General features: G+C 39.8%; 1 protein-coding gene across 1 annotated transcript; it reads left to right on the forward strand.

Annotated features, from left to right (window-relative positions):
• The first annotated feature begins 1,664 nt into the window (after positions 1 to 1,664).
• Positions 1,665 to 27,409, forward strand: LOC134661672 (adenylyl cyclase 78C-like). The gene is made up of 26 exons (XM_063517825.1): positions 1,665 to 2,212; positions 4,551 to 4,626; positions 5,412 to 5,488; positions 6,189 to 6,281; positions 6,637 to 6,685; positions 6,886 to 7,020; positions 7,555 to 7,757; positions 8,607 to 8,796; positions 9,046 to 9,186; positions 9,521 to 9,600; positions 12,360 to 12,509; positions 12,793 to 12,929; positions 13,195 to 13,362; positions 15,830 to 15,935; positions 17,064 to 17,165; positions 17,271 to 17,479; positions 19,449 to 19,634; positions 21,532 to 21,774; positions 22,092 to 22,326; positions 22,493 to 22,613; positions 23,001 to 23,107; positions 23,373 to 23,487; positions 25,138 to 25,283; positions 25,677 to 25,896; positions 26,689 to 26,788; positions 27,075 to 27,409. The coding sequence occupies exons 4-26, from the start codon at positions 6,252 to 6,254 to the stop codon at positions 27,394 to 27,396; spliced, it is 3,495 nt and encodes a 1,164-aa protein (XP_063373895.1). The 5' UTR covers positions 1,665 to 2,212; positions 4,551 to 4,626; positions 5,412 to 5,488; positions 6,189 to 6,251; the 3' UTR covers positions 27,397 to 27,409.

Here is a 27,409-nt window from a genome sequence, read left to right on the forward strand (position 1 = left end):
TCACCACACCAGCCGGTAAAGGCTCTCTGTGAGGAAGTCGCGCATAATTAATTTTGTTTCCTTATGTTGGTTGGTAGAATTGACTTTTAAGTAATGATGATTTTTATTGATAAATATTTAATAACGTTCATTTGGGTTTGAGATTGTTTAATATTTCACAGTGAGCACAGTAAGTAAGTATTATCCTCGCGTGGGTGTGGTGACTGCCAACACCAGGAAATTACTTTGTGTGCGTGTGTGTGTGATAAAATGTGTGGTGTAAGGTGAAAAGTTTTTTTTCCAATAATTAGGTTTATAAGAACTTAGAACTTTATTTTTTCTTATAGAAATTATACATTTCACATCAGAGAAACTTAAGTACAACAGCCAGCCTATTATGGATAGCTTTATCCATCTTTATCCACGTGATAAAATAACTGTCACTGTTTAACACCGTGGGAAAGAAAGTGACGGACACCGTTTTATCACGCTGTCACGTAGACAAGAACGACCATCATATCCGTACAGAATTAAATACATATACCTAAATAATCAGTAAGTACCTATAGCGAGTACATGCGTAGGTACTCACTTACAAAGCTTTTAACTAGAACCGTAAAACTTCCCAATTATGGTCCAATACTGCAACTATGGTCCACAAGTTCAAATGGAAATTAAGTAAGTATAAATTACCAGAGTGATCCTTTTGGTCTACTCCGAGTTTATTCTTCTATTTATAAACATATCTTGCCTTAGAACTACAAAAAATACACTAAAAGACACACCTGAACGAAAAAATTAGGTACCTACAGTTAATTTTGGACCATAGTTGGGAGCTTTAGACTATGGTCGGAAGGTTTTACGGAACTTAAAATAGTTATTTAATACCTTTAAATGAGCAATTCTTATTTATTTATTTATATATATATATTTCGGAGATCTCGGAAACAGCTTTAACAATTTCGATGAAATTTGCTATATGGGGGTTTTCGGGGGCGAAAAATCGATCTAGCTAGGTCTTATCTCTAGGAAAACGCGCATTTCCGAGTTATTATATGTTTTCCGAGCGAAGCTCGGTCACCCAGATATTAGTTATTTATTTACGATTCAAGTGCGGAAAAGAGGAATTTTGAAACGAGTGGCGATAAATTAAAACACGACCGAAGGGAGTGTTTTAAATCGACACGAGTTGCGAATTACCTATTCGCACGTGTATCGTACAACGTTTTACAGTACATATGGCCCTTTAAATTAAACTACTTGCTATTTTACACACTAGTGCGGGAAAATAGGACCATGTACCTACTGTAAATAAATAAATATTTATGTTTGGTAACAGGTAACTACCAACTTAACTAAATATAATTTAACTAAATAGATAAATTACTTTACAATTGCTTATATAATATATGTATATATAAAGAAACTTATTTTGTGTATATTAATACAATAAACTTTCTTTCGGTAAGAAAATACGATAATTCGGCAAGCGGACCGACAACAATTAATTGTTGTCATTGTACAAAAATCTCATTCTCCTGGCCATACCTATTCGCATATTCCCAGGAGATGTCGCTTTATTAGCATCTCATTTTTGGTGACTGCGTAACCTCCTCCAATCAAGCGGAATCTCCTCGGAATTTACTGTAGTATATATGACTATGTTATCGTTTTCGTTTTCAAGGGTTCAGCAGACCATCAGCAGCGTTTACGCTCGAGAACTAGACAAAGCGGTGACGGTAACAACAACAGTCCTAACAAAGAGAGCATCCTCAGCGAAGATAAAAGTTATAGCAACGCCGTTGATAAAACTGGTACCAGTAAAGATTCATTCGGTTCAAGTGGCAGAACCGAGATTGGACATAATAATGACGAGGTTATAGTAAATCCCAGCAGGTTGAGCTATAAGACAATAGATGATGATGACTACTGTCGATTTTCTGATATTTGCCTTCGTGCAGGTGAAGACGGTAAAAAAGGACATATCGCCGACAATAAAACGCACACTAAAGACGCCGCCGGGGTCAGAATAAGTATCAACAGCGAGGACAGCCGCCCGGGTCGAAGAAGCATTCCCGGGCGGTCTGATGGCGAGGACGAAGAGAACCGGGAGGCGGAGCTAGGAGTGGGCGCGGACGGCCGGACGGACGTGGAGCGCGCCGCCGCGCCCGACGCCGAGCGGCTGCCTCCCGACGGCGCCAGCTGCTCCGCTCCTGACGACCACCGCGTTAAAGTAACTACCACTACCAGTTTTGCTTCGTTTTCACTGTTTGAATTGCAAGTTGGCTGAGTTTTTAACCGACTTCAATTTCATAGAAGGAGGAGGTTCTGTATTCGGGTTAGGCTATTTTTTTTTTATGTATACGTTCACCGATTACTCCGACATCCGTGGTCCGATTTGAGTAATTCTTTTTTGTTTGAAAGGAGCTACCTCCAAGTTGGTCCCATATGAATTTGGTTCTGTTCTGATGATGGGATCCATGAGGAATTGAGGGAACTCCTCAATTTTAAAAGGCACATGCATGGTGATTTGGGTGTTTTCTTAAGCAACTCGAGCATTTTCTCCCGAAAACCATCAATTTGATGAAGTAGACCTGATGATGATGATTGTTTTGATGATAATGATGATTATTTTTAAAAATGTAGTATGTTCAGCGATTAATCCGGCACCTGTGATCCGATTTGAGTAATTCTTGCATCGACATATTCGCTATTAACGTCTTCGTAACTTACTTTTTATGCATCTCGCTCGCACTAATATGCCAGTACGAGCGAGATGTAAAGAAAGTAAGTTACACACACGCTAGCGAATATATTAATGTCAAACTCGTGGTAAGCTGGTAAGGCTACTGATCGGGGGTTAGGGTTAGGGATTAAGGGGTCGGGGACTGGTGGTTGAAGGGCTGTTGCTTCAGGGTCGAGGGGTTTCTGGATCAGGGGTTGATGGGCTGTGAGGTTGAGTGATCGGGGGGGTTGAGAGATTGGGTCAGTGGCGGGGCGGAGGATGGATTTAGTGTAGTGATAGTGACAGGAATTATAATTTCCCAGACGGACTCGAGAAAATTCCTGATTACATATTTATTAAAGTAATAGGTACACGAATTTAATGTTAAACGTGATCTCGTTTTTCATTCATGCGTCGCGCTCTTAACAATGCGTTAAAACTAAAAATTGAAAAATAAAACCTTTTTACAAAAAAAAGAAAACCGACTTCAAAAAAGATGAAATAAAATATTATCCTTTTTGAAGTCTATGCGTTACCAACTGATATGTTTGAAGTCGGTGCCAAGCCAAGTAGTAACAATACCAGTCAAAAATAATCAGCTTTATGGCTATAAATCCCATTAGAACTGTACTAATAATAACTATTGTAAATGTGCAAGTAATTCTGTCTGCCTCTTTGTCGCCTTTTCATGGCTAAACAACTGAATTGCTTTAGGTGAAATTTGGCAAAAAGGTAAATTCCTTGAATTGTTTTATATTTTGAAATGTAGTCCTCTGGATAAGAGACGGGAAATAACTCAGTCCCAATCCCACACATTTGTAAGAAATGTTCTTTAAAAAATACGACGGCATAAAAATGCATTGGATTTACACTATGTGCCGACAAACATGGTACGGACTGCGCCAAGAAGGTTTGATCGTGTGTTCTTAGGTACAGTCGACGTCAAAGATATGTTTACACTTTTGAACCTTACTCCTTTGTAATAAGGCGAAAAGTGTAAGCATATTTTTAACGTCAACTGTACCTACAGAAAGTACGTTCATTGTCGTCGTGTAAGACAATCCAACGTACATCCTTATTGAATCGCACCAAAATCATGGTATGCAACAAAATTTGGCTTGGCACCGACTTCAAACATATCAGTTGGTAACGCATAGACTTCAAAAAGGATAATATTTTATTTCATCCTTTTTGAAGTCGGTTTTCTTTTTTTTTGTAAAAAGTTTTTATTAGATTACTAACATTTCTTCTGCCGACGTTTAAATAATTACTTACGTACAATAAAATCGAAGTTGGAAAGTGGTAGGTACGAAAATAGTAAACTATTTTTATGGGTACCGACTTAATCCCTATCGCTAATCCGTGAATAATTTTCCAAAAAATAGCTTTATTGGACGTTCATAAGCGCATTGTAATATGCCTAATTACTTGGAAAATAAACTATCTTTATCTTAGCAATGTATAGTTTTTCATCTCAGTAAAGTTGTAAGTACCTCGACATGTTACCATATGTTGGTAAGCTGGTAAGAAGTATATAGTAAATGATATTGCGAACGAGGTTAAAGGATGACTTACGCTAGACCGGGCCGGGCCCGGCCCGAGGCATCCGACATGTCATTTTCTATGACAGCTGAGAAAACGAAGCGCCGGAAGCTCCGAAGTCCTTACCTTAACTACTTAACTACCGTGCATGTTTAGATATACCTAAAAATGGTATGATAGTTTACCTTATTCTTACAAGAATCTTGCACAACCCCGTAACTGTCACATCTGAGTGGTATTAAATGAATATACGACGAACGTGTTATTTGAACTGAAGTACCTATGTAGGAGTTACAACTTACAGGAGCGCGCGAGCTACGCCGTGTCGCGATCTTCGGGCAGCTCCCGCCGCGACAGCGGAGAGCCCTTCCGAGCCGATGGTACGATACGAGCACCGAGTCCCGCACCCGTCATCATGCACACGCGCGGCATACACACAATCATCCTAATGGACTTGTTATATCTTACCGAAATTAGTCATGCACCTATAACCTAACTGAAACAAATGGCCGGATGTGACTTAAGTATATGTATCATGAATATCATGATATAAGTGTAATTTTAAACAATGTCGAAATGAAAAGTTGAGTGTTAACTTGGGTAACAGCAACAGCACCCCTTTCACCCTCTAAGTAACTACTGGTTTGAGCGCCAAAGGTGCTATGCTATGATTGAAATATAATATAACTTAATTATATTTCTTTTTAAAACGTGGACTTAATTTTTTATCAAACTGTCAATATTAGGACAACGTGTCCTACTAGTCCAGCGGTCGGTAACCTGTGGCCCGCGGGCCGCATACGGCCCGTGAACCTGTTACTTGCGGCCCGCGAGCCTCCCTGGCTATTTTGTATGTAATATTGACAGACGACAATGTCTGATAAAGTCATAAATATTAACAAAGTGCGGCCCGCGGCCACTTCGTTAACTACTATGTGGCCCTCTTGGCTGCTAAAAGGTTGCCGACCGCTGAGCTAAACTATCAAAGGATTGTCTTTTAGGGTAGGTAATTCCTATTTCATCGAAGTTATTTTTACCTACGCATCAACCGCTTAATATAGACCATATTATTTATATTGACCAAATCAACTTCGATAAAATAAGAATCAACCTATTGTCCATATAATTTTAATTTAACGATTACGATCATTATTTACATGAACAGTGGAAGCAGAAGGTGTTCTCCGGCCAGTTCGCAACTACAAAGGAATTTACTTGCCCTCAATTACCAACAGTTTTACAGTACGTAATCTGACCAAAATATGCATTCTAGTTCTTATACATATACAGGGTGTTTCAGCAATAAATTAAACTGTAGGCTGTACTGTCCTCATTCTGACCAACATTTGTTCAGCAACTTTTTAAACTAACTCATGTTTTAATTTTTATTACCCTTTAAAGTTCATTCTAAGACGCAATGTATTTATTGCAAATTTTGTTATGTTTAAAGCGTGACAAGCAACGTCAAACACACTGATGTCAGAGAACATTGAAGGCAATATTTATTTTGTATGAAAAAGAGGAAGTCTAAAGGATTCATAATTTTATAAGTTGCTGAACACATGTTGGTCAGTTTGAGGAGTACCGCCTTTCGTTTAATTTATTGCTCCTGTTACAGGAAGCAACCTGTATATTAGTGGGTACCAAAAGTAGAAATTTTTCGTGTTTTATTTTTTTAATTTTCTTGTTTCCTTTTTTGCGCCGTTGGTACGTACGGATGTCTATCGTCTCTAATTCTCCCTCAATTGCTCAAAGGTTAACTGTAAGAGATCCCTTAAAGGGATAAGTTCGCCTTTGTACTAATGACTAATGTTATTTTTCCTGTTTTGTTCTAATTTTTGTACAATAAAGTGTTTTACTACTACTATTAGTAGGTAGTACTTTTCTTTCGTTCATTAAAAGACCGTGCATTAGGTATAAATTGTAATTAATATGTTTTTAGCACGAAGGCGTAGAACTCTCCTACCAACGATACTCGAGAAGACAACGGCAGAAGTCGTTAATCATGGTTAACGTCGTCGACTTTCTTCTCAAAGTAAGTATGAAGGAACCGAGGAGTACTTCTGGAGCTCTACTTAATTTTATTTAAATGGTATACAATAGATAGTCTTACAATTATGTACTACTTTTCTGTGTTCATTTTTTAAATAAATTACACTTGCAATTTGCACTTACACTCGTGCCAAATGGTCCTGGTATGTACCAAGACATCCACTTTGGATACACCATCAAGGAATCTCCAGTTAGATTTTTTACTCATGTTTAACATCCCCACCCTGTAAGTATAGTAATGCATGTGTAAATACAATACAATGAAGTTATCTTTAAATGTACCTATATCAAGTATTGAAACAATGATCGATTACATATATTTTTATTTTTATTTTCAGATTAGCTTATCAGTCATATATCTCGTAACACATTCAAAAACAGATGCAAGTAAGTGATTTTTTTAAATAGGTAAGTACTTACGGATTTTTCTTTAGAACTTGGCTGAACACATTGGGGTGCATTGAACTCCGAAAATCATTTATCAACATGCCAATAGATTTTCTTTTTTTCAGCTTGGGCGATATTATATTTATATTTGTTATTGTAAGTGTACAAAACTTTTTCAGGTGGTGCCAAATATCCATCAGACTCATCGATCGCGTGGACCGCGGCTTTCTCCCTGCTAAACGTGAGCATATGCCTGATGGGCTGGTGGCGCTGCTTCGCCAACAACTACCTTCACTGGGCCGCCGCTACTACCTGGATACTACTCGTCGCTCAGGGTACTTTCTTGTAATTAGCACAAAAAGGACAGCTGCTAGTCTAGTCTCGCTAGTTAGTAGTTACATTATTAGCGAAACTACTAGCGAGATTGTAAACTGACGAGTGTTTGCCCTATTTCAGAACGATTATTATTATTACCCAAAAGTATCATATTGGAACTTGGAACTGCTAATGAAGACCAACAGAAATGTCAGGCATAGGTTGGCTGTAGGGGAACCTGGGGAGGGATGATCACCGCTTATGATTTTGGACTATACCTACTTCTTAATTTGTTTGGCAGTTTTAGGAAGATTACAAACTAAACTAACCTAAGTACATTAGATTGTAAAATAACGGGAGTACAACTGCACAATCTTAAAGTCATATATAAATACATAATGAACAATTTGGGTACATTTTACTAATGTCTTCATCATACAGCTTTAAAGAAGTAAAAGGTTAATTTTACTTTAAACATGCCTATAAGGGTCCAGCATAAAAAAAATAGTTCTTAAACTAAAAAATATTTTGACCCTTTTTGAATGCTGCGGCAGGGCTCAGCGGGACAGGCATCGGGTTTGAGTCGGCGGAGCACCAGGTGTGGTACATGCTGTTCATCGTGTTCGTGCCGTACGCCATGCTGCCGCTGTCGCTGGGCTGGTGCATGGTGGTGGGACTGCTGGCGTCCATGGCGCACCTGCTGGCCGCCGCGCTGCACATTACCAGCAGCCAGGAACCAGATTGTACTCATCCGCAAGTAATGCTCTCGCTTTCTTTACATACTTACCTCAATAAAACCAACTGCCATATCGCAACATTCGCGCGGCACGCCATGCTTTTTTCCTTCTGTTTTCCTGTCTTCCCTGACGCCCCTTTATAAGGCCCCGTAGGTTCGTGTTCGTAGGATGTGAGTGCTCGGGACCGCGGATATCATGTTTGCTGCAAAAGGAATTGTTATACAATTTCCATTCTGATATTTGACTCCCCATTCTTTAACGACATAACTATAACGATGCATTTGCCTGAATTGTTAATTGAAAGTACCGTCAAGAAATACTAAGATAAACATGACTAAGTTTTAAAAAAAATACATGCTTTTTACTTTCCTTGTTATGTATTCGAAATGAAAGTAGAGTGTTTAACTCGGGTGAAAGGCATCATTTCAGCCTCGGACTATTAACGCTCTCATTGCGTTTGCGCACCAAACTACCTCGGCAGGAATGAGTGCCTTTCATCCCTTGGTTAACAATCTACTATTATGTGTTCCGTTCTACGTTCGAGGTCTTGATTGAGTTTGAGAGCGTAATCATCACTTCATAATTTCATTTCATTCAGTAGATAGCCCTAGTGTAAATTCCATTCGATAGCGTGACGTGACGTTTGCGTTAAGTGTAATTTTGAAAGAGATTTTGAGTTTCCAAAACGTCTCGCTTGGCGCGCTGTCCAAAATCCCATACAAAGAAAGACATAACGCAAACACGAACGCACGTCACGCTATCGAATGAAATTTACACTAGGGATTCTGTATCATAATATACATATGAAATGATTTATTAAAGATGAATGCACGCAATACAATACCTACAATGATTTGTTTATGATTAAGGAGCAATGCAAGACGCGAATCCTGATAGCCAACACGCTGCTTTACTTAGCAGTGAATTTTGCCGGCCTCTACGCCAAGTACCTGACGGACTGGGGCCAGCGCAAGGCCTTCGGCGAGACCTACCGCTCCGTGCGCACGCGCCAGCGGACCAAGCGCGAGAACGACCGCCAGTGGAAACTCTTCCAAAGCGGTAATTAACTCTCTCACACTCCACTCGCCATCCGCATGTTCATAAATTCGTCAAAGTAAATACTAGAAGAAGGAACTACCTAAGACTTTTGAGTGAAAGATATCGTATTTTTTAAAAGAGAGTAGTTTTATTTTCGGGTCAGTTTTACATTAAAATTTTAAGGGAACAATAAGGTATTCCAATCAGTTTATACGTAGAGTGTCATATCATACAGACTCATCAGAACTCATTTAATTAATGTACGTACAGTAATCCCGGACTTCCTGGCCAAGGAGATCGCCAACCACGTCTCAAGGGAAGGAGAGTTTCAAGACCAGCAGTTTAATAATTTGTACATTCAGCGACACCAAAATGTTTCGATACTTTACGCCGATATAAAAGGGTTCACTGGTAAGTGAGTTACACACGTACAGATAGGTAAATAATGTAAATGATATTGACTAACTAGAATGTGATATATGTACCTACCTAGAACAGCTGTAGACTCCGTGCAGCAGCAGATCCCATCCGCCGAGATCATAATTCTTGGCGATTTTAACGCCCACAACGCCGAATGGCTCGGCTCTAGCAAGACCGATCATGCGGGGAAACCTGATTACGACTGCTTTGACATTTCTGCTCGTTTTGTCTGCTCGTCAGGCGATTTGTCTGCTCGCAGCTCGTTTGCGTCCTATAAATGTATGTATGTACACCTACCTAATATTACCTATTTAACATATTGCAGAATTATCAAGCAAATGCAGTGCAGAAGAACTTGTAAAATTATTGAACGCCTTATTCGCTCGGTTTGATCGATTGGCATCGGTGAGTGGATTGAATATACCTATCTTAGGTACCTAGTTTAAGTATGTACATAAGCACAAGCATAATCACATTCTACATTTTTTGGTAATAGATATCCAAGTATTATTTGGTGGTCATTAACATTTAATGCCATAGGTATTAGTGTAGTTTTTGATATCCAGCAGCGCCATCTATAGTGTTTGTTTAAATAAGGAACTGTGATGTTCCAAATATGTTTTTGATATGAATTGCTGTCATGTCTTACTGTCACACAATAAATAGTCTTCGGTTAACATGCACGTATTTTAATTATAGGTTATGGGCCCAGAATTCTGTGGGAAGCTCAGCATCAAATAATAAGCATCTAGCTTTCCACAGAATTCTGGGCCCATAACCTATAATTAAGTTTAGACCTAGTATAACCGAGTATGGTTATACTAGGTCTAAACTTGAACCTTGCTTATATGTGAAAAATGATAATGGTTTGACTATAGTAGCTCTATATGTCGACGATTTCTTTGTGTTTTCTAATAATGAAGAGGAAACCAAAAGTTTGAAACAGGTACTGTCTTCACATTTTAAATTGAAAGATCTTGGTCAGGTCAAACAGTGTTTAGGTATGAATGTGTGTGTTGATAAAGAAAATAATGTAATAACTTTAGATCAGGAGGATTATGTTGACAAGTTGTTGCATAAGTTCAATATGACAGACTGTAACGCTGCTCAAACTCCTATGGAGGAAAGATTGAACTTAGATAAAGGTGAGACCTGTGATACTGAATTACCTTATCAACAACTCATTGGTAGTCTCATGTACCTAGCGGTTTTGACGCGGCCTGACATTGCTTTTAGCGTAGGGTATCTGAGCCAGTTTAATAACTGTCATGGTAGAGAACACTGGGCTCATGCCAAACGTGTTTTGCGTTATCTCAAGAAAACAAAACACTATTGCCTCAGGTATAGTAGTGAGTCTGATTCAAAGCTTACTGGGTTTGTTGACGCTGACTGGGGCAGTAATGTTCTTGATAGGAAGTCCTATTCAGGGTTTTGTTTCACTTTGTCTGGCAGTGTAGTTTCATGGTGCAGTAAGAAGCAGAATAGCGTGTCCTTGAGCAGTTGTGAATCGGAATATATTAGTATTTCTGAATGTATTAAAGAAGCTATGTACTTAAGGTCATTGTACCATGAAATTACAAGTAAGATGTCATTAATTACAATTTTTAATGACAACCAAAGTGCGCTGAAGTTATTGGCCAACCCTGTGTTTCACAATAGGTCGAAGCACGTTGACATACGTTACCATTTTAGTAGGGATATAATTGCTAAAGGTGTGGTAGAAGCAAAATACTTAGCGACAGCTGAGATGCCAGCTGACTTATTAACAAAGAGTCTAGGGTTTGTCAAGCACTTTAGATTTCTTGAGAAGTTAGGACTTGTGCCTAAGTAGTAGGTATGTTTAGTTCTTTTTGAAGCTGTTTTTTTAATGCTGATGATGCTGATGGCTATGCTTAGATATAGTGGGGGTGTAGTTTTTGATATCCAGCAGCGCCATCTATAGTGTTTGTTTAAATAAGGAACTGTGATGTTCCAAATATGTTTTTGATATGAATTGCTGTCATGTCTTACTGTCACACAATAAATAGTCTTCGGTTAACATGCACGTATTTTAATTATAATTAGGTTTAATATGGCATTAAATATAATGACCATTAAATAATACCTACTTCGATATCTATTACCAAAAAATTTACTAAACACCAAGAAAATTAAGTCTGCACTTCAAATGGTATTTAAAGACCAAATGTAGTACTTAAATGATGACCACTATTTCTACCTAAATAAATAAACCACTACGACTTCTATGACGCCATAAAATGTTACGCATATTTCCAAATAAAGAATAATGATGCCAATTAGAACTGCGACCCTTACAGACCGAAATGCTACTAGAAAAGTCGGTTAGGTTATAAATAAAATTTTTACAGAACCGAACTGCTACCAGAATTATGGGTTAGGTTAGATCAGAACTGCGACCCTTACAGAACCGATATGCTACTAGAAAAGTGGGTTAGAGTAGATTATAACTGCTGCCCTGTCAGAACCGAACTGCTGCCAGAATAGTGGGTTAGGTTAGGTTGGATTTAGGAGTTTATTTACTATGTTTGGATAAATAATGATTTACGTAGCGTAGGTAATTTACATAAATAGAATATTAGAGAGATGTTTAAATATTTGCATGACATTTTAAATTAAAACGGGGTTAAAATGTTGGTGGTCATTAATAATGTGTTTTTGTGTTAACAATGACTAGTTTGGAGTAATTGCTTAAATAGGATAGCAGATGTAAACATTTTGGTTATCTATAATTTCACATTATTTTATTAATTATGTTTTTATTCCATAGCAGTCCAACTGTTTTTTTTGTACTTTGATCATTTGTGTGATTTTCACTAGATCATTTGTGTGATTTTTTGGTGAGCACTAGATCCTTTGTGTGATTTTTTGGTGAGCACTAGGAGGACGTAAAATGAGAACAGCCACGTTATATATCGTTCTAATTTTTGTTTTCTTTTGAAGAACTGAAGTTAAAACACAAATTCTAACACCTGTAGATAATAGTTTCATTCATAATATTATTATGTAAGATTGTCCGGTAAGAAGGTATAGTATATTTATTTATTCCTTACGACCGCTGTCGGAAACAAATTAAAAGCAGACGTGGAGGTAGACGTTTAAACTGCGATGAAAAAATAATAATTTCAGTTCTGTTATGTTTGCAGGAGAATCATTGTTTACGAATTAAGCTTCTGGGAGACTGCTACTTCTGCGTGAGCGGGCTGCCGACCGCGCGGGCCGACCATGCGCTGTGCTGCGTCAACATGGGCCTGCACATGATCCGCGCCATCCGCGACGTGCGCTACAACACGCAGGTATCATGATACCTCTGTAAACATTCATTTTTTCGTAGTTTATTGCCACCTAAACAAATTACATCGGTCGGTAATACGGCACAATTCAAAAAAATTACCAGTCTAGTTACCATCAAGCTCTGTTGATATGCTACTTTGAGACTTGTAATCATTAATTGAATAATTTTTACTCGTATCTTTCGCTTGATATTGCTCTTAGGACAGTGGTATTTTGTGAACTCGGGCGCATAAATAGTAATTCTGGTATATATGAGTACAAGCAGTTTATGGTTGAACACGGCAGGTAGACCTGGACATGCGCATCGGCATCCACAGCGGTACGGTGCTGTGCGGCGTGCTGGGCCAGCTCAAGTGGCAGTTCGACCTGTGGTCGCACGACGTCACCGTCGCTAACCATATGGAGAGCGGCGGCCTCCCCGGGTAACACTAATACAATTTTACACATAATCATATGTGACGGTACGTCCAGTTACTTACTCACCCTAGTAATAGTCAACCAGGACAAGGATGATATTTAATTTTACTTTTTACACAATTTATGTCCTATGTCGACGATCTTACTTTTGTCTAAGTACGACACAAAAATAGCTTATACGCTGAAAACATCCACATTATTCTACATGACGACTTTATAGGGATGGATGTAATTTTGTATATGTACCTACCTACTATCTTTATGTTCCAGTCGTGTCCACATCTCGGAAGCCACGCTGCAATGTCTAAACGGCGCCTTCGACGTGGAGCCCGGCGAGGGCGAGACCCGCGACCCCTACATCCGCGAACATGGGATTACCACGTACCTCATCCACGCCTCGGAGCAGCCTAGGCGCTCCCGGCATCGTTCTAGACCCAGGTCCATACCCACTATAACTAAAAAGGAAAAACTATAACCTAAACGCTTCAGTTATGTATCAGTTATCTGCATACGAGGGCTGTTTGATAAGTACCCGTTTTCCAAATGTATTAATATCACGGGCCGAAAATATGTATACAATCGTTTTAAGCCATTTTTCAGAGGTGGGAAAATTTAAAAAAAAAACAGCATTCTTTTGTTTTTTTCTCATTTGACAGCGATTCAGTGAAAGCGTGAACTTAAAATTGTGAAAATGGAGAAAGAGCAGTATCGGTCTGTAATTAGATTCTTGTTTTTGGAAGGAAAAACATGTGATGAAATAAAAGTAAGAATGCAAGCGGTTTACCATGAATGTGCTCCTTCTATGACAACCGTCAGATACTGGTTTAACGAGTTTAAGCGGGGGAGAACAACCGTCTTTGATGAGGATCGCCCAGGCCGCCCAATTGAGGTGACTACAGACGATATGGTTAAGAAAATTGAAAATATCGTTTTAGCCGACCGCCGAAATGAACTTCGAGAAATCGTTGATGCTGTAAATGTTCCAATCGAGCGGGTACAAAACATATTAGAAGAAAAATTGGGTATGAAGACAGTATCGGCGAGGTGGGTGCCGCGTTTACTCACGGAGGAGCAAAAACGGAAACGACTGACTACTTCGGAGCAGTGTTTGGCCGTGTTCAAACGTAACCCGAAGGAGTTTCTGCGTCGTTTCGTGACCGTGGACGAAACGTGGGTCACCACTACACCCCGGAAATGAAAGGGCAGTCGAAGCAGTGGATTTTACCGGGTGAACCTGCGCGAAAGATAGCAAAAATCGTTCCATGGGCTGGAAAGGTCATGGCGATCGTTTTTTGGGATTCGCAGGGTATTATACATATTGAGTTCTTAGAAAAGGGGAAAACGATAACAGGGCAGTACTATGCCAATTTATTGGATGAATTTGAGGCTGTGTTGAAGGACAAACGACCCCATTTAAAAAATAAAAAAGTACTGTTTCATCACGACAACGCACCAGCTCATTCGTCTAGAGTTGTGATGGCTAAATTAACACAATTACGCTACGCCCTATTGCCTCACCCCCCGTATTCTCCAGATTTGACCCCATGCGATTTATTTTTGTTTCCCAACCTGAAAAAATGGCTCGGTGGTAAGCCATTTGGATCAAATGACGAAGTCATTGCCGCCACAGAGGCCTATTTTAATGACTTTCCGAAATCATACTTTTTGGATGGTTTATTGAAGCTTGAATATAGGTGGAACAAGTGTATAGAGTTAAAAGGAGACTATGAAGAAAAATAAATGCATATAAACAAAAACAACTGATATTTTTTTTCATAAACGGGTACTTATCAAACAGCCCTCGTATATACCTACGTGTGCTTACTGGGCACGAATACGTTAAAGTGATGCCTATTATTAAAGTTTATTAATGTACCTACACGGTATTTTTTTAAACTCCGTTAATTTCTAAGTACATTTATGGAAACTGAATGGCCTAGTTTTTTTTTCGTAAATTGTAATTATAGTCTGTGCGGAAAGAGAAGAGTCGTGGAATGTATGGGGCCCAATACATTCCACGACTGTTCTCTTTCCGCACAGGCTCTAATAGCGATTTTGTAACACGGACATTATATTTAAAATAAAATCAACCAAACTATGACATATCAATGACATTTCGAATATCAATCATCCAAGATAATACTTGCATGCGTTTAAATAATAGCAAATGTATAAACTCATACTAAACACTAATATGTATGTAAACATGCCCTCAGGCAAGTGTACATGCTCGTAGGGGCCTTAGAGGATAAAAATAAATTGTCAATTATCTCCGAAATGGAGTTACTTAGAATACCAGATTCTTGAGAAAGTTACTTAATTTAAGCTCAGGAATGCACCCTTTGAAATTAACGGACTTAAATAAAAACACCGTGTATATACTTATATCATTAGCTCATTGATAATCCTCTATTCCCTACTGTAAAGAGGTTCGATATCATGTCTACTATGGGGCCTCTTGTCTTAATGTAGGCAATTAACTTTAATAATAAACGTCGCTTTAGTATTCGTGCCCCGAGTTAGCCCACGTATGGTTATACGAATATACTAACCATATATAAACCTGTAATTGTAATGTATTTGTTGTATTGTATTGTATTTATTGTAATGTATTTTTATCTTTTTGCTATCTTTGTCTTTTGTATGTTATATATTAATTTTGTTTTGTATTCATGTTACCTGTCGTGATTGTTTCACCGGATGGTCTCATCGGAAGATCAGCGCTGGAAGTCGCCAGCAACATGCTGAGATGAGACCATTTCGTGGCACTTTATCCTTTTATTCTCTGTTATATCTCTTGTCATCTCTTGTTATATCTCTGTTATATCTGTTTCTATTTTGTGTTTGTGCTCACGAATAAAATTATTTCTATTCTATTCTATTCTATTCTAATTTCTTGTTTCAGCGTCCCGACGAGCCACCACACCTCCGAGTCCAGTAACCGTCGCCCCAGCAGCATTTTGGAGGATGAAACCATTACAGATTGGACTCCAGAAATACCCTTTCAGAACGTAAAACCATTTTTTACACCAAAACGATTTGTGGAAAAATTCCCTGTCTCCGGCGGGGCTCGAATCCGCGACAGTGGATTACTTAGTCCATGCTCTGCCAACTGAGCTACTGAAACCGCACCCGATAGTAATCAATAATCATTTACTAGCATCGTTTGCAGACTTTTCTGCTTGATACAATAATAATTTAGTATGAGATGGCGCAATTGGTGCATCATTACTGGTGAATTTTCAATATGACTTGGCTCTCTGGTAGCCGTTTTAAAATATAAATAAATAAATAAAATCACTTTATTTCAGACAATAAGTCCATATAAAATTAAAATTGCTATATAAAAATATTAAACTTAAACTAAGAGTTGCTTCAGTCAGGGGGGTGTCACTCCGCAGTTTAGGTACATTTGGCCGGCGCGCCCATCGGACAGGCGTATGGCAGTGGGCTGCCGCTCGGCATGCACGATAGTCGTGTCACGTGGCGCTCGCGCAAAATTGAAAATACACAATGGCTTCGAAACTTACTTCCGTGTGAATCAGACATTACTATCTCCGGATAAAAAATGTATGTTTACATAATCAACGTTTGTAATTCCTACATATTTAACTTAAAAATAATAAATCAGTGGGTATAGGTATAAAAACTTGTCAAGTGATAACCCCGTGCCGACACTCACAGCTCGGTCATAAAACTGCGGCGCGCAAAGGAGATTCACGGTTCGTGCGCGGTTGTAAGTTTCAATTTTGCTTGCAGGCGGCGATATTGGTGTAATTTTATACCAAAATCTGACTTTTGTGAAGGAGTGAATTTTCTGTACGGTAGTACTATTAGTTATTCTGTGCTTCAGTTTTAGAAGTGTACCTAATACTCTTACGGCAAATGTCGATGGGGCCTCCCTAAGGCTCATATGGTGGGAATATTCGCTGTGCTATGGTGTGGTCTCACTGGTCTCAGTAGCTCAGTTGGCAGAGCATCTCGCGGTTACCTTTTTCTATAGTGTATCTATCGCGAGTTTCTTGCTCATGTATCTTCTCGGGGAATGAATCCTAAATCACGAGAGCGGTCTGGAATTCCCGCTGTGCAGTGAATGCTAAGTAAAGCGAAAGTAAAGAATGTAAAATGTGTGTTTGCAGTACTACTCGGTGAGTGACGACGACGAGGCGCAGGCGGCGTTGGACTTGCCCCCTGGTCTGGAGCACGGCTTCGATTCGGACGACGTGACACCGCTGGCCGATGTATTTATTATACTGTTTACTAGTGACAACTTTTACGTTCTGACATATGTTATGATATGTTGTATGTTTTCGTGTGTTGAAGACAACCCGTGTTTGGTCGCGCAGGAAGAGGACATGATCAACCATTCGATCGAGGTGGGCACGAACCGCCGCATGCGCATGGACAACATGCGGCTGTGGTCGCTGCGCTTCCGGCGGCTGTCGCTCGAGCACGAGTTCGCGCGCCTCGACGAGCTCACCTTCAAGTCCAACGTCTGCTGCTGCTTCCTGCTGTGGCTCTTCATCTTCGCCGTGCAAACCACCATGCACTACAAGTGAGTCCGGACGTGTCAAGTGTCATATTAACTGTCGTAGCTTAGCCCGCGCATATATTATACTACTCCTTGGCCCGCGCGCCCGACTTATGTGCAGTGGCGTAGCGTGAACTAATCTAGCCGTGGGCGAAATCGTATCTGCGAGGCCCCTCATTGTGCCCGAAAGGGCCTCGCGCGAGGCCTCTCTTGGGGCGCGAGGCCGCGGGCGACGGCCCACTTCGCCCACGCCTAGCTACGGCACTGATTATGTGTCACTATTGTACTACACCTTTACTTATTCTTAATTTGATTGATTACTATTAAAGCTTCAGCGAATGTTACTAACTTAACTTTTGGTTAAATGGTTCTTTGATTTTAGGTATAGGTAAGTAATTATACTTTTTTTATGAAATGCATTACTTTGTACGAGTATAATATTGCTGCTATGCGATTAGTCGGTAGGTATATAGCTATTACCCTACCCACGGATGTAGAGATAACCCGGGTAGGGTAATCTACGACACTCAAACATGTAAAAAGTGCGTGCTTTAGTTTGATGTTGTATTTTGGACCTCTTCTCTAGTTTACTATGAATACTATGATGGCCTATATCTTGCTCCGTTATAAAGTTATATAGTTATATTCAGTTTGGCAAAAAAGTACCTACTTAATAACTACTACCCGGATTATTTCTACATACTTATTAGTGATAACTGATAACATTTCGCAATTGGCGACAGAATTTTGATTTGGTGTCTACTGGGTATCTATGACTGCGTATACTCGTATAACGGTGTTGTAGGTATGTATTAGAATGTAAGTCGTGGCATAAATATATTGAACACATAAATTCTAGGGTCAGAAAACTTATATGGATTTTTTAAAAATTAAGATACATCGCCTCAAAACCCTTACTAAGCCTAATTTATACTGCACTTGCTCAATCTATCATAACGTATTGCATCACGGTCTGGGGAGGCGCCAACAAAACGAAAATTCTACAGGCAGAACGAGGTCAAAGGAGCCTATACTTAAAGTCATGTACTCCAAACCGCACCGATTCCCAACTTTTGAACTGTATAAAATTTCGAAAAATCTCACTGTAAGAAAACCATACATCTTAAATTCTACTTTAAAACTACATAAATCACTCGCATACAAACCACAACTTTCATTCCGTCGCCGAAAGCATAATGCTGTCCCTGAACCATTATGTAAGATCTCTGTTTGCCAAAAGACAAAATACGGCACAATCACCTCACTTGTATAATGCAATAAACAATAAATTATCAATTTATCACCTGCCGCTATTTAAATGCAAAATTACTGTAACAAGGTGGTTAGAGTCCGTTAACTATAATGAAACGGAATTACTTATTAATTGAAGTATTACACACACACACACACACACACACACACACACACACACATATATTCACACACACACGCGCGCACACACACACACACACACGCACACACGCACGCGCACACACACACACACACACACACACACACACACACACACAACAATAAATATATTTCACCATTTAACTTTCTTCATAGGGGGCCAGAAAGTTTGGGAAATTTAAGTGGAGGGCCAGAATTGTAGCCAAAATTTATTTAGATTTGCGATTTATTTTTGAATCGTGAGCCAATGCCATATATTAATTATTTTATAGGACCGGCGGCGGGCCGGATAAAACCATTCGCGGGCCGGAGCTGGCCCGCGGGCCGTACTTTGCCCACCACTGAGTTAAATGAATATTATGTACCTACCTATTTTAAGAAAGAGCGGGTTCTCCTGATACAGGTATATATATACTTACAAGGAGGACTCAGATATAATTGTTTTCAAATTGTATTATGTTTAACCTAATAAACTTTTTTCATTTTTCATTTTTTCATTTTTCAAGTGCCTAGGTATTAGGTATTATGTGGTGTAATATTTCATTAAACTATGGAACACGTGTGTTGTGTGGTGTGTGGGTAGTTGTTGGAAGCTGATGGCGGCGCTGGGCGTGGTGACGGTGGTGCTGGCGCTGGCGCTGCTGGCCGCGATGGGCGAAGAGCTGCCGCGCGCGCCGCGGCTGGGCGCGCTGGCGCGCTGGCTCGGCGCCACCCGCCGCCGCCGCAACCTGCACATATGTACCTTCGTCACTGTCATGTCCATATCTAGGTAACTACTACCCAATTCTACAGAAACAAAACACTTAAATAATGTACCTAAACTTCTTTTATAACCGACTTCAATCCTCCTTGAGGACTCGAGAGAACTCCTCAAACCTTATAAGCATACATGTAGCGATTGTTTTAAAGTTTTTTTCTACTCCCGTACATTTATTTGTCACTTAAAGGGTCGTGCACACACCTTTAAAACCCTACCTTATAGTTGTCAAGACAAGTCTTTAGTCTATGCCCCAAAAAAGCATTGGTGCATACACTCAGTATCTTTTTGGCACTTTTTCGATACTTCGTGTATTGACCACTTAACACATATTGAATGAAATAGGTACATTGTACTACCTTATTTTAAATGTGATCACTGACAAATAAGTGAACCATAGACATGTTTTTAGGGTTCCGTCCTTATAGGATCACTCGTGCGTCCTGTCTGTCTGTTTGTCTGTCCGTCTGTCACAGCCTATTTTCTCCGAAACTACTGGACCAATTAAGTTGAAATTTGGTACACATATGTAAGTTTGTGAGCCAAAGACGGACATGTAACGTAAACAAATGAATTTTAAATATGGAGGCTACTTTTGGGGGGAAAATGAGAAAAAAAAAGTATTTCAAACTATATCGTGTTACATATCAAATGAAAGAGCTCATTGTGAGAATCTCTAATATATTTTTTTATAATTTTAAGATAACCAGTTTAGGAGTAATTCAAGATTATACGCAAAAAATTACCATTCCCCCCTTTATAGATCTCCGAAACTACTGGGTCTAAAATTATGAATAAAATACACAAATTACCTATAGATGACAGGAAAATATTAAGTTCAGTCTTTTTCTGCCCCTACCCTCCACTTTTGCTACTTCTTGAATGAAAAATATTTGTCAAATTTACAATTTTATTTCAAAGTAAGTGCTTGGTCGTAGAAAAAGTATTGTATGCAACGTTGTTTAACTGAGTAAAAAAAACCGGCCAAGGACTCGCGCACGGAGGGTTCTGCACCATCAACAAAAAATAGAGCAAAACAAGCAAAAAAACGGTCACCCATCCAAGTACTGACCCCGCCCGACGTTGCTTAACTTCGGTCAAAAATCACGTTTGTTGTATGGGAGCCCCACTTAAATCTTTATTTTATTCTGTTTTTAGTATTTGTTGTTATAGCGGCAACAGAAATATATCATCTGTGAAAATTTCAACTGTCTAGCTATCACGGTTCGTGAGATACAGCCTGGTGACAGACGGACGGACGGACGGACGGACGGACGGACAGCGGAGTCTTAGTAATAGGGTCCCGTTTTTACCCTTTGGGTACAGAACCCTAAAAATACTCGTGGCGTGTTTATTAACAATTTTCGGCTTCGCCTCAAATTGTTACTCACGCCACTCGCCTTTTTTGACCTCCCTTAAACAACGGTTGCATAAAATACTATTATCTAAAAACGTTTTTTCTCATGAAGACCAGAATGGAACACCTCTACGACAAAAGATTTTTAAGTCTTGAAGCTAATTATATTGTTATGAGATGGCTGTAATAGTTATTTTCGATGCAAGTGCGAAAGAGAGGAAATTCGAAACGAGTGGCGATAAATTAAAACACGACCGAAGGAAGTGTTTTAAATCGACACGAGTTGCGAATTACCTATTCGCACGTGTATCGAACAACGTTTTACAGTACATATGGCACTTTAAAGTTTCGACATACGCACGAAAAGTGCTATTTTACACACTAGTGCGGAAAAGTAGCCCCATATGTACTGTAAAGAATTAAACGTCATTTCAAACTGTTTTGTGAAGTCGGTTTATTTCTATTAAAGATTATTTATTTAATATAGGTACATTTGCAGACAATGGCTACTTTTAAACAAGCATTTATAGAACTTTAACTGTTATTTTTCAGCACTATCAAGCTATTTATTTGTGACCTATCAACATGCGACGAAACCATGCCCGAAGTGGAGAAAGATACTAATGAGTGTTATAGTCCAGAGTATGTAGTATTTACATGGATCTTGTGCCTCATCGCCTTAACATCTATCCTGAAGCTATACTATTTGATCAAGATTTTGTTGGCTACGATTAGCGTAGTCATATACGCCATTTTGTTGGTGAAGTTTTACAAAGACAAATCAGGCCCATCTGCGTAAGTACCTAATAAAAATCATTATTTACAATATTTAACAAAATATCTTACATTCAGTGAATGTTTACGCAAGTACCTAACGTAAGTTCACACCAATTCAAATAATAAAATAATTTGGCTATGATTTAAGATAATACCCCCACTTTCTATTGTTTAAATAAATAGTAACACCGTCAAACGTTTTATGGCCTCATCTTAAACTCTTGGTAATTTATATGATATTTTTAGCAGCGATTTAGTTAGACTAAACACAACTATTAGGTACCAGAATTTATAATATATTAGGAACCTATCTAATGATGTTAAAATAATTTCAGCCAAATGGAATTCTACAAACGAATGTTGATCCTCATGATGGTATTCCTGGCGATCGTGGTGAACCACGCGCGGCTCGTGGAGGTGACGTCGCGCCTCGACTTCCTGTGGAAGCTGCAGGCCGAGACCAACCTCGAGCAGATGCGGGACAACCAGCGCACCAACAGATACCTGCTCAAACACATCCTGCCCGACCACGTCGTCAACCATTTCTTGAGCAAGGAACGCCGTCCCGATGTACCTAAACATTTATATTCTACATATCAAGTATTTAATATAGTTGTTGATTTTACTTACTATACCCATTTAACTGTAGTTCGACTTAGAAAGTTAAGGCTTTTATAATGTAAATATAAGTCGAGAGATGTGTTTAAATGCGGAAATGTTTTCGTTTTGTCGGCAGGAGCTGTACTCGCAGTGGCGGCACGAGGTGGGCGTGATGTTCGCGGGCATCCCCAACTTCCACGAGTTCTACTCCGAACAGAAGGCCGTGGACTGCATGCGCTTGCTCAATGAGATCATCTGTAAGAAATTCCTTGTGCACATATTACTTTAATAGTTTAAGACATGCTCAGCTATTACAAAAAGTTATGGTATCAATAGTCGGTATCACAAGGGCCTTGAATAATACTTATAGTTTTCATTTACTATATTAACTTCAGTAATTATGTGCTTCGTCCTCATAACATAACCAAATTTCAAAGAGTAGTAAGGAACGCGCAACTATTTACATAAGTAGCTGATAGCTGTAAAGTAACGCATACTTTTCGTTTGTTATAGCTTTCTACATATAGTGTTAAAATTTTTCTATAGTTCGTTTAACATAAATCGTACGTATCTCTCTTTTACTGATCAGGTCTTGGGGTAAATATATTATATTAAACAATCTTATGAAAAAATGTTGATTGCAGTTGACTTCGATAACTTGCTAAGGGAGCCACGTTTCAAGAGCATTGAAAAGATCAAGACTATAGGCGCAACATACATGGCTGCGTCAGGACTCGACCCCAACGACAAGGCAAGCGCTGCTATGCACTTTATCATCACTAAGTATCAAGCATAATTGTATTTTATGATGCCACAAATATTGGCAATGTGTATCTTTGTGAAATATGTGTAGGTATTACGGGCAATATACCTACAGTGACGGAGAGTGAGAACGACGATATGGTTCGAAAATAAGATTAATACGTAAATAAGATTGATATAAGTTAGACCTTGTTATTGTATGTACGCGGCGAGGGGAGGAGTAGGTAACCACTGTTTGCATTGTGTCGGCGCAGACGAGCGACGAGGACTGCGAGCACCTGTGCGCGCTGGTGGACTACGCGTTCGCTCTGCGCGTGGCGCTGGAGGATATCAACAAACACAGCTTCAACAAATTTCGGCTCAGAGTTGGTATGCATACATACACTTACCGTTATGAATATACCTACGCAAAGTTAAAGTTGTCTATCCATGTTAATTCTTAAATTTCTTTGGCCAAAATAACATTCAATTAATTTCATCAGACAAAAATACATCATCAGAAAGCAGAAAGTTTTACCATAAGAAACTCCCCAGTATCTGAGAGGATGAGCTTAATCTCCCAAAAATAGATACATACGAGGGGTGTTCAAAATATTCTCGGTATGAGAATGAAAACAAACAAGTACGAAAAGTTTGATATTTTTATTTTTCAATATACTCCCCCCCTATGTTCATACACTTAAAAGATCGATCAATTATTTTTTTTAATCCTGCATAAAAATATTTTTTATCTTTGGTGTAAAAATGCTCCTCCACTGCCGCCTTCAATGCTTCATCATCGGAAAATTTATTTCCACGCAGATCCTTTTTAAGATTGGGGAACAAAAAGAAGTCGCTGGGGGCTAAGTCCGGACTATACGGTGGGTGAGTAACAGTTTCAAACCCACATTCAACAATAGCTGCCTTGGCAATATGAGCAGTATGGACGGGGGCGTTGTCATGCAGAAGCATAATACCTTTGGTTAACTTTCCTCGCCTCTTTTCTTTGATTGCATCCTTTAATTGACGTAGAATGTTAGCGTAGTACTGTCCTGTGATATTTACACCTTTTTCTTTATAATCGATCAGTAATACTCCTTCACAATCCCAAAATATCGTGGCCATGACCTTGCCAGCTGAAGGGATGACCTTGAACTTCTTGGGATGAGCTGAACCCTTAATGTGCCACTGCATGGACTCTTGTTTACTCTCTGGGTCATAATGATGAACCCAGGTTTCATCTCCAGTAACTATTCTTTGCAGCACCTCATCAGGATTTTCACCGCACAGGTCAATAAAATCGGAACAACAAGCTACACGCATGTCTTTTTGAAGCCGAGTCAGCATTCGCGGAACCCATCTTGCACTTACTTTTGACATATTAAGATGGTCATGGATAATATCATGTACGGTACCAATAGAGAGATTGGTTACTTGTGCTATAGATTTTACCTTCACTCGACCATCTTCCAATATAAGTTTTTCCACTTTATCAATATTTTCTTGTGAAGTAGCTACTACAGGCCGGCCAGGTCTAGGGTCGTCTTCAACACTCTCCCTTCCACGTTTAAACTCGCTTGACCACTTTTTAATGGTAGATAAAGAAGGAGCAGACTCACGGTAAACACAATCCATTTCCTCTTTTATGGTTTTTTGATTTTTACCCTGTTTTGTCAAGAATTTTATCACGCATCGATGTTCTAATTTAGTTAACATTGTCAATTCCCACATGATGTTCATGTTTGTTCAGCAATTGCAGAAAAACAAAAGAACATCTCGGTTCGAATTATACTTTTTTTTAATGTCAATGAATAAACCTTAGCGGCCAGTAACGAAAGAAATTTTAGAAGAGGTTGTAAGATATCAATACCGAGAATATTTTGAACGCCCCTCGTATTTATTTTATAAAGGTATTTTATAACCTACATATTAGACAATAGCTATTTGTTTTACAAGGCCCATAGTAATAAGCCGACCCAGGGTCGATAGTAATAAGTTTGTGTTAGATATGTTGACAGTGTATGGTATGTGTTGGGGCAGGGATAAGCTGCGGGCCGCTGGTGGGCGGCGTGATCGGCGCGCGCAAGCCAGTCTACGACATCTGGGGCAACACCGTCAACGAGGCCTCGCGCATGGAGAGCACGGGCGCTATGGACCGGATACAAGTCACCAAGTACACCAAAGAGGTAGTCGTTGCTTTATCTTCTCCAGACTTACGATTATTTTAAGCACCTTCACCAGTAAGCAAATCCTTCAACTCAACATTGCAATTAAGTCAAGCGTCAAGTCTCTCTGTCGGTCGACGGTATTTGATATAATTAGAGCCCACAACCTTAGATAGTGACTATTAGTGACGCGAATGAATTTACATCCCTTATTATCAAATAAAACAAGAAATATTACTATTTGTTTAGAAATGTAACAAAACCTGGGAGCGATGCAAACTTTGAATAAGTCCTTAAATTCTTTCTATAAATCCAAAATCTTCCATTTGTTTGCGAGTTACGAACAGACCAAATACCTACTCGTAGATTGTGTTGTTCCCATCGATGGTTTAAACACGTGGTACGATAATGCAGTTGCTGCGACGGTGTGGTTACGAGCTGGAGGCGCGCGGCGAGGTGGAGGTTAAGGGAAAGGGCCGCATGGAGACGTGGTGGGTGGTGCGGCAGCGCGGCGCGGCAGACGCGGGCGCCGAGGCCGCGCCGGCGCCGCCGCGCTCGCTCGTGGCTCTCGTCTACACCATGTTGCAGGCCCGCAAGCGCATCTACACACACCCTCTCGACGCTACTGCTATGCGTAAGTTACGCTACTGGGCATTATTTTTTGTTACCTATGTAGAATGTTGCTGAAGCTAAGGTCCATTTAGTGGAGACTCGGCGCATCAGATGTTAAGTTGATAGGGCAGAGTGGGTCACAGTGGATTTTGTTAAGAGCTGTATTTTTCCATTTACAATTATATCGTTTTCTTATCTTAGCCTATTGTTTCAAGTTGACTCGTCATCCATAATAACCTAGCTCCCTCCTCCTCGACGTACCTTACTAACAAGAACCTGTAAGGAACAAGCTTTTATCGCTGACTGTACTTTTCTTTCCACAGGCAGCTAAAATACTCATCGAGATAATTCTAACAACCCCATACACAATTAATTTGCGTTGTTTTATCACAGAGTTTCCATGGCCACCTTCTGTCTTCATCATCAGATCAGCTCCATGTCTTCATTTTATTGCATTGTCATCCAATTTACATATGTATGCAAAATTTCAGCTCAATCGGAAATCGGGAAGTAGGTCAAATTTAGCTTCCAAGATTTGACCCACAGCCACACTACAAAATAACTAAATAACAGGGCAAGTCAAATAAAGACGTAAAAATTCTGTACATCGAGAAAACATGAAAGTTATAGGAAATATCGTTAAGGCGTACCTAAATCGAGCCTGCAATATTTTAGATTTATGCCTGAGCATAAACTATGCATTTCGCCGCCTAATTTGTATCAAGGTTCAAAAGATAATTCTGAAATCCAAAGATACCTATTTGTGATAATCGATTTCGAGGGTGGCATAGTTAGTCTGTTTTGTGTGTTGCAGCGATCCGCAGCGGCAGCATGCACGACAAGCCGACGCGGTGCAGCACCGCGCCCAGCGGCACGCACCGCCACTCGCGCCCCGCCCGCCGGCTGCCGTCACGGTAACTACGTATAACTAAACTAAACCTGACACTTCCACTAGAACCACTCACGTCACGCCAGACACAATCGACAGACTGATTGACATACATTGAAACATACAATTGAAATTTTGCCTATGCTCTGTGCGTGACGTTGTGTAATATAGGCTTCATCCTACTTAATCATACAGTGTGTACATTTAAGGGTTGAGGAGAATGAAAATAGAGTTGATCGTTTTTAACTACTTCTACGTGGATAAAAATCGCTAGTACCTAATGTATAACTAATTGTAAGATCTGTTTTCAGTATGGCTCACGAAAGTTCACGTCCGCCGTCGAAGAGCATGGTAGTGAGGCGGCCCGACATGGCTCCCCCGGTAGTGAGCAGCGTCTCGGCGCCGCACACCCCGGTGGCGCTCCACTCGTCGGCCTTCCCGGGCCCGCCGCCCAAACCCGGCATCGGAGCCCGCCTGAAGGCGGCGAGCTTCTCCTACCGCGCCCGACCGCTGCGGGACAGATCTCCTAAAATACAAGAGCTGGATGAAGCAAGCGCTAACCCCGCTAATGGGACCCCGAAACTATATAAAAATGGAACTTTCAGACTTCGGTCTGACACAACTAGAATGTAAATAAGCATAAATT

This window comes from Cydia amplana, chromosome Z (assembly GCF_948474715.1).
Source record: "Cydia amplana chromosome Z, ilCydAmpl1.1, whole genome shotgun sequence".
In the NCBI taxonomy this organism is placed as follows: Eukaryota; Metazoa; Arthropoda; class Insecta; order Lepidoptera; family Tortricidae; genus Cydia; species Cydia amplana.

Bases quoted from the DNA above. Each gene is read 5' to 3' on its own strand.
- LOC134661672 (XM_063517825.1), top strand. From the start codon at position 6,252: ATGGTTAACGTCGTCGACTTTCTTCTCAAA. The intron at 15,936-17,063 runs GTAAAACCATTT...GTGTGTTTGCAG, and splicing joins CAGAAATACCCTTTCAGAAC to TACTACTCGGTGAGTGACGA. The intron at 17,166-17,270 runs GTATTTATTATA...TTGGTCGCGCAG, and splicing joins ACGTGACACCGCTGGCCGAT to GAAGAGGACATGATCAACCA.